The sequence below is a fragment of the Miscanthus floridulus genome, chromosome 5, assembly GCF_019320115.1.
Source record: "Miscanthus floridulus cultivar M001 chromosome 5, ASM1932011v1, whole genome shotgun sequence".
Lineage (NCBI taxonomy): Eukaryota > Viridiplantae > Streptophyta > Magnoliopsida > Poales > Poaceae > Miscanthus > Miscanthus floridulus.
In genome coordinates, this window is record NC_089584.1 from 128221193 (window position 1) to 128229461 (window position 8269).

The 8269-nt window shown below is 43.5% G+C and overlaps 1 protein-coding gene and 1 non-coding gene across 2 annotated transcripts; one reads left to right on the top strand and one right to left on the bottom strand.

The window, feature by feature from the left end:
• Nucleotides 1-748: 748 nt before the first annotated feature.
• LOC136455816 (U1 spliceosomal RNA) lies at nt 749-905 on the bottom strand. The gene has a single exon (XR_010759281.1). It is a non-coding gene; the product is annotated as a U1 spliceosomal RNA (small nuclear RNA).
• Nucleotides 906-2509: 1604 nt separating this feature from the next.
• On the top strand, nt 2510-7808 carry LOC136453533 (protein HESO1-like). Its single transcript, XM_066454091.1, has 9 exons — nt 2510-2636; nt 3513-3672; nt 4620-4781; nt 5283-5461; nt 5558-5653; nt 5758-5818; nt 5897-6027; nt 6664-6771; nt 6862-7808. The coding sequence occupies exons 2-9, from the start codon at nt 3522-3524 to the stop codon at nt 7510-7512; spliced, it is 1539 nt and encodes a 512-aa protein (XP_066310188.1). The 5' UTR covers nt 2510-2636; nt 3513-3521; the 3' UTR covers nt 7513-7808.
• The last annotated feature ends 461 nt before the right edge of the window (nt 7809-8269 follow it).

Below are 8269 nucleotides of genomic sequence, written 5' to 3' on the forward strand. Positions count from 1 at the left end.
TTTTGTTTTTCTCTTTCTTCTTTTCAAGTTTAAGCCCTTGATCATCGTCATGCCATCACCATTGTCATGCTATGATCTTTATTAGCTTCTCCACTTGAAGTGTGCTACCTATCTCATGATCATTTGATAAACTAGGTTAGCACTTTGGGTTTCATCAATTCACCAAAACCAAACTAGAGCTTTCAACAGCGCCATGCAAATTCCCGCGAGCGTCCAAAAAAATAGTGCGACCAAGGGATTCGAACGCTGAACCTCCAGCCTCGGTCCGCAGATCGCTTACCACTCGGACTATGAGGAATTGTTGTATAGGAGACATCCGCAGTCCTATTTAATAAGGGCAAAGAAGGAAAACTCCCCCCTCATTAATCACTCTTTGGCACTCCTTGGTAAGCGTAATCATGTCCTAAACGACTTCTAATTGCGATACGGAGGGAGTATTATTACATATAATTATAATTATAAATTTATAAGTAATATATGCAAAATATACAATCATGATTTTTAATTTTTAATTTCATTAGGAAAAAATATATTATATAATTTGTATATTTTTCTTTTATAGATATTTAGTATGTGTTTGGGACTGCTCCACAAACTCTGCTCTCCAAACTTCATCGTGGAGCAGCTCCACACAAAAAATAGAGTTTGTGGAACACCTGTACTCTCACAACTCAATCATTTTTCCTTAAACAGAGTGCGTGGAGTTGAAACCGTTTGGCTAAAAAACATGAAGCAGAGCTAAGAAACGTGGAGTATGGAGTAGTCCCACCCCTCTTCCATAAATTATGACGTCAGCTCTCCTACTTGAGGAGATGGTAGTCAAGTGCTCTTCCCAAGTGCAATGAAAGCTGCTAACCTAGGCCATTGCTCTTCATGATCAGCCATAGACCCGTCCAGGTAAGTATTGATCAAGGTTGTACTTGTGGTTTGTTTTGTAGCTCCTTCTGGGTGTAAGCATGGTTAGGGTACCGATATGGTACTAAACCGATGTTTAATCCGTAGTGCTGCCCGCGTTTTGTTAAGGTGTGCTGTTGTTAGCCCGTTGTGCTCAGGAGAAGGCCCATGGCCTTTAGGTTATCCACAGGCCTGGCCCAAATGAGAACAATGTGCCCCAAGCCCCCCAATGGCGCTGGCTTGTGGTTTCCAACGAGGCCTCGAGGTCCGTCGCTTCGGCTTCCAAAATTTAGCAATGCGTGCGCACCTTAAAAAAAAATTGGGGTTTTTTTTTATCTAGGCCATTATAATTCTTTAAATTTGAAGAAACGCCACCGCAATTTATTTATTTGAGCATTTACTATTATAATTTTAATTCTATTATATCTATGTCATTTTTTACACCGACAACGTACACAGGCCTACTATCAGGCACGTATTCTACCGATGCATACGGACGTCGAGTCTCGGTCTCCTCCGTCACCGTTAGACCGACCCACCCACGGACATCTCCTCGCCACCCTTGCGGCTCCGTGCCCCGGATCTGCTTCGCCTTGCTGCGGACCTCCGCTCTGGCTACCATGGCCGCGGATGTCGCGCCCCTTCGTCGTGCAGATGTCGGGCGTCGTGGGGTTGGTCAGCTCGTACGGCACGTCGCCCTTCCAGAGGCAGAGCACGCGGCTACCCTAGCGTAGAGCACGCGGCCGCCCCAGCGCAGCACTGAGAAGGGGTCCCAGTGCGTGAACCACCACGATGCGCCGCCCGCGTCGTGCTCCTCCCGCTTCACCGTCGTCTCCACATATCGCACGAAGTACTGCGCTGCGCCGTCGACGCCGAAGCGGAATGAGCCAAGGTAAGCATGGCCATCGAGCAAGTGCACGGTGGCGTGCGGGGAGGCGGCACAGGGGCTGTCTTCGTCGTCGGAGTCACCATCGAAAGCATCGTCGTCGGAGTCGAGAGCGACGAGCGAGATGAGCTTGTGGCCACGGCGAGGAAGAAGAGCGGCAACGAGCGCGTGTCGCCGCGGGTGCTCGGCGCGCTCGGCGCCACCCCGCTAGCGCGCAGGCCGTTGTGGGGCCGGTTCGCTTGAACTTATCAGCCGACTTATTAGCTAGAATCTACAATATTCTTCTCTTACAACAAAACAGCTTCAGCCGGAATATCAGCCGGCTTTAATATCAGCCGAATAGGCCCGTGCTTGTCGCGCTCGCCGCCGCGCCGCTCGCGCACAGGCCACCGCGGGCGCTCATCGGGCTCGTGCCGCCGCTCAGTTATCGCGCTGGCCGCAATGGGTGGGCTTGTTCTAACTGAGGAGACGAGACATAACACCCATGCGTCTTCCTCGTGTGCATTGGTGCTTGTGGGTCCATATACGCGAAACACGTAGAAAATGGCAAAGTCGAGGGAGAGATGAAATTATAATGTCAGTTCTCTAAATAAACGAATTGTAATGGCGTATCTCAAAATTTATAAAATTTTAACGGTGTGAATAAAAAAAACCCCAAAAAATTATCAATTTCTCGAAAAAAAAAATAGCAATGCGCTTTTGCGCACCTGGCAGCTCTTTTATTAGCTTTCCAGTCGACGCGGCCGCTGCCTACTCTGCTTTGCCATGGTGCCTTGCTAACTGCACTTCGGCGACGCGAGCGCGGCGCAAGCGGAGACAACAATCGCCGCGGCGTAGTGGCCTACGAAACTCCCAGGTCCATCTTCCTTTCGCTTTGTGTTCCGCTTTGTCCAGTCCGCACAAACTCCAATCTGGGTTCTCAAAATCGTTGATCGTCCAAGTTAGGGTTTACCCACCACGTCATCGCCGTTCTTTTTTTTTCCTTTTCTGAGTAAGCAATGTTTCATGCTTCGTGAGTTTGGTGATACATGGAGGTGCCATTTTAATGCCGTGCCATTCTTTACTACTTCGAATTTTGGTACCGTAGTGGTAGCAGTAGCAGTGTGTCTGTGTGGTATATGGGCGAAACGGTGCAAAGGGGGCCTTTATCTTGTTGCGCATCTGCCTTGATGGGAAATACTTCTCAGGCTATCACCAGGCAGACGTGCCACGCAGGGAGCAGCTGCAAGTACTTGGTTTAGATGCTGATCGATTGAGCCGTCAGTAAATTCATACGCCAGTGAATGCATGCAAGATAATACAGTGCAGAAAGGGCTCCTTGGATTGGGCAAGGATGCTGCTTGCACTCAGCGGTGACCCTGTTATGTTAAAATGCTGTACAGATTCCATTTTTAGTTTCGAAGCCTCTTAATGTTTCCTTCTTTTAGGAAGATGAAGGCAGCATTTTTGTTTGGCTGCCTTTATTTATCTCTGAAGCATTTTAATGAACAATGTAAGACTTTGTAATGAACATAGCTTTGTCATGTTTGTATCATTAAAGAGAAAAACATGTCGTGACACAAAAAATAGGGTAACCGTTATCTTTGTAATATGTTATTACGCAGATAGTATGTTTTCAGGTTGACGGAAAATGCTTCTGGTTTCAAATGCCTTGCAATTCCATTTTGTATAGACTTGGCACAATTTGATCCTTCTCAATTCTCATTTAATTATATACCATTTCTTGCTGCAGAATTTCAGTATGATTGGGTATGTTCATAACTATGATTTGCTGAAGGCATGCATTGAAGACATACTCTCAACAATAAAACCAGTGGAAGATGATCGAAAGAAACGTTTATGTGCAATTCAGGAGCTGGCAGATTCCATCTACTCAGTTGGGCCCTTGAGAGGTATTGGTTATAAGCATTTTTCAAGTTTTGGTTGTGTTTCTTCTGGATATTAGTTTTATGAAAGCGTGAGAAGTGACAAGCCTTTTGAATTCATGATCCTAGAAAAGGGATAAGCTTGGTTTATGACCTTCAATAGTAGATGGAACTCATGGAAGGCATTGGCGATTCAATCATGAGGCTGCCACTTAGAAACTTGGGACCTATGGCAGTGCTCAGCAATTAGCAGTATGCTCTGTCATTGTATATGAGCACAGAGTTGTACCTTGCACCTTGCTGTCGGGCACCCATATGCGCGAGTGATCTGGAAGCGTGTTGTGAGTTTTGGTGCAATCACCAGACTTTGAGACCTGGGGAGTAGAAGAATGAACAAACTCTGGAACTCTGGTTCGCAGAGATGACAGACGGAGGCGACAATGCTTCGCACACACTGGCAATCCTGGTGCTCTGTGCACTCTGGAGTCAGAGAAATGACCACATTTTTCAGCACCGAGAGAAGAAAGCGGAAGCTCCACTTTTTTATTTAGTTGATGAATGTAACTTGTGGAAGCTGGCGGGCACTAAGGCCCTAAGCAGGATTGTTGCCCTACCAAACCGCAAGTAATCACTTTAGTTTGATCCTTTTCAGGATTGCTGCTTGTGGGTTTGCTGGCGCACCTCACACACATCTGATGGAACTCTGCTTTCTCTACCTTATTAATATATGCCGGCAAAGCCAGATCTTAAAAAAAAAAACTAAGTTGTACTCGAAGAGTTTGTCTTGTTAGAAAAGCTGCTGAAAATGGGACATGATTAGGCTACAAAAGAACTTTTTTCTAGCCTTGTTTTGTATTGTGCTAAGCCAATACATGTGCTGTTTAAGAAATTTCTGTAATGGCAAGTATAGTTGTTAGAGAAGCTAGAACACTGCAGTTTTAATTGTTGCCTTACTGATTTCTTCTATGTAACAGGTGCTGCTGTCAAGCCTTTTGGATCCTTTATATCTAAACTTTATGCAAAGTCTGGTGATTTGGATGTTTCAGTTGATCTCTGCAATGGCTCAAGACTTCCTATAAGCAAGAAAAAGAAGCAAAATGCCTTGAGAGAACTAATGAGAGCTTTACAAATCAGAGGTAAACCTCTCCTGTCGTTCTCTTTTGGAATTCATTGCATGTTCACTATTTATCTATGAAATAGCTTCAGGCTTTAACCAGACTGATCGATTTTGTAATGTTATAACTTTTCTTGTGGGAGAATAATAATGATTAGTAAAAAATAAATATTATGCACCAACTTGTTTTTACTGAGCTATTCAACAACTTATTCTTAGTGGTTACTTAACTTAATTCATGGTTAGTTGCTGTGTTCTGCTGTTTTTTTTTCCCACAACGGCATAGTCGAAATTCATTACTGGAAAGCAACGAATTTAGTTAGTTATGGGGATCCTTACTTGTTCTTATAGGTTCTGCTGTTATTTGTTTGGCTTAATTCTCACATCCAAACTAACAAAAACATGTTCTTTCTAAAAGCAACCGCTTATAGTAAACATAGCATTAGTATGGCACTTTTTGTTGACTGAAGCCTCGATTTTTATGGAAGCTCTTCTTTAAACATGATTCTCATTGCTTGTTCAGGTATTGCTAGATATATGGAGTTCATTCCTACTGCAAGAGTCCCAATTCTTCAATACATGAGCAACCACTTTGGTATTTCCTGTGATGTATCAATTAACAACTACCCTGGTCAAATTAAATCGAGAATCTTGTACTGGATCTGTACTATGGATGAACGCTTCGGTGATATGGTTTTATTGGTGAGCTCTATGTATCCAAGTGATGTTTTTTTCCCTTTTTGCTGCCACTCAACTTTGGCAAGCCCAAGTCTGATGGCTCGGGATTATTCCTTGCAGGTCAAGGAATGGGCAAAAGCTCAAAATATTAATGACCCAAAAAATGGAACCCTGAACTCCTATTCTCTGTGCTTGCTTGTTATCTTTCATTTCCAGGTCTTATTTCTTACATAAGATGTTATCTCTTTTAATTATGTATAATTCCCTCAAATCTATAGGTTATAACCTACCTCTTACCCTCTTTGCATTACATCTACCAGACATGTGAGCCTGCAATTTTACCACCTCTGAAGGAGATTTTTGATGGGAAAGCTGCAGAAGGTAAGATTGACTAGTTTTGTCCATATGGTTGTTTGGCATATCTGTGCCTGGTAATTTACCCATATCATTCACATGCAGAATTGGTGTTTTATGATGAGAACTGTGTTGATGACATTTGCATGGCAAATATTGAAAGGTTTCTACGCCAGAACACGGGACACAGAAATCAGAGCCCTCTTTCATTCCTCCTTGCATCTTTTTTTCACAAGGTATCTGAACATCCTGTCTACAATATCAACAACTCAAGTTTATATGTGTCTACTAAATTCCATTTCCAAGTATTACCTTCTGTCTTTCAGTACGGGCCAACAATAAGCTGTTCATATTTTTACTGCCTTTCCTATTATCTGTATAATAGAAAATACCTTTTCTTTGGTGCCATGTTTAGTCTATCATGAGATCTTTGTCATATATATTGAACTCAGCGTGTGGGATAAATTCCTGGCTTATGTCTGAGCTTAGCTAGTTGGTTTAGAACTCCCGACAGGGATTCTGAAGCCAAGAAACTGGGAGGGCAAATGTTCTTACGTGGCTTAGTTGTGTTTATCAAACTTCTTCAGTGTACTTCCCTGGGTTCTAAACTAAGTAAAGCCGTCTGCATTGTCTTATTGTGGGCAAGTGAACTAATTTCTTGACTCATAGAACCACTTCCTTTTTTGTAGCCCAAGATATTTTCAGTATAAGTGTGTTTTAGATTATCAAAAAGGCTCAACATGGTTAATTCAAGAACACGCTGTAGTGTACTAGTGTTTATTTCTTTTGTTCCTTAACCTAAGAGAAGCAATTTCTTTTGTTCCTTAACCTAAGAGAAGCAATTTAACCTACCTATCTTATATTGCCTCTAGTTTTTTAACATCCGGAGCCTTTCAACCAAAGTGATATCCACGTACACGGGCCGGTTTGAGCAAATCCAGAACAACCCAACTTGGATGGCCAAATCATACAGCTTGTTTGTAAGTATTTCCTTCATGGTGCAGTGGGTGTCTGTTGTGGTATTATTTTTTCATGTGTTCAAATATTGTCTTTTCACTATTTTTGTTTAGGTCGAAGATCCATTCGAGAGACCGGATAATGCCTCTAGAGCAGTTGGTGCGGAGGGGCTTGAACGTATTGGCCAGGCCTTCAACTATGTGAGCTATAGGTTTATCTCTGGTGCCCTCGGTGATCGGGATGAACTGTTGTCACTGCTGTGTACGCCTCCTGTTGAATCTATTCTTGCGGCAGTCAGGGCCAACCATTACACAAAAACTCCACCCAGTCATCAGTTGTATTCACCTGTGGCAGCTAGCCTTTATGATGATCAACATCACCAGCAAACCGGAGGTTCTACTGGAAGCATATCAAGCTCACAGGGTTATGCTGTAGGACGCCAGATGGCTCAACCAGACCAGTACAAACAACCACAAGCCTATAATGCAGGGCGCATGACAATAGGACAATACCAGAGTATCAATCGTCCACAGGTTTATACTACAGGGCTTGAAACAGCAGTACCACTCCATCATAATCATACAAGTTTGCAAAGGACAGGTAGACGAGCAGTAGGCCACCTGAATCAGCTGCGGAGATGGGAATACTCACCATACCAGCATTCTGGCACTACGAGGCATGACCCTGCTAGCAGACGGTGGTCCCACAATGGATTAACATGGGACTCTGCAGCCTCCTCAAGCGATACATCATGGCAATGGTAGCGGCAGTTCTGTGAAGGCGACAACTACCATCAGCTGACCAATTCTAAGTGTCATGATGGCAACAGTTCATCTCCATCTTTTGCCTGATGATAAGAATCATCTGTGAGATTAACATAGTTTTTGGCTGACTATGCATCAACTTATGCGAGCTTAGCTCATGTCGTAACGATGCTAATACATTGTTTTGGGTCTGGCCCTTATTGCTGCAAGGCACTCGCCACTCCAGTAGTCAGTGTAATATGATGCACTGAATGTGAATGTAAGTTAACCGTCTAGTTACAGTTTCATCACGTAAAGTATCCGGCTCATTTACAGAACCCTCTCAGAAAAGGCATAACTTTGCAAGTGCATTGGATTCCCGCCTAACAAGTACCGGAGGGTCGTTAAAAGACGCACAGTATTTTAGTGTGAAGTGAACAGAACATATAGTTAGTAAATTTAAATTCAACTATAACTACAATTTTAGCAACAAAAAGTGTTTTTAATATATTTGCACTGTTGAATTTAAATAAGTTTTGCATACAAAAAAACTGTTTTTAATATATTTGCACTGTTGAATTTAAATAAGTTTTGCATACAAATATATTGGTAGGGGCCGCGCGAACACGTACCCCCCCCCCCCCCCCCCACCCCCACCCCACCCCCCCACCCCCCACACACACTTGGGGAGATGGTAGGATAGCACTTCTCCTAAGTGCAATGGAGGCTGCTAACTTAGGCCATAAGTCTTTTTTATCGCTCATTGACCCCGTCCAGG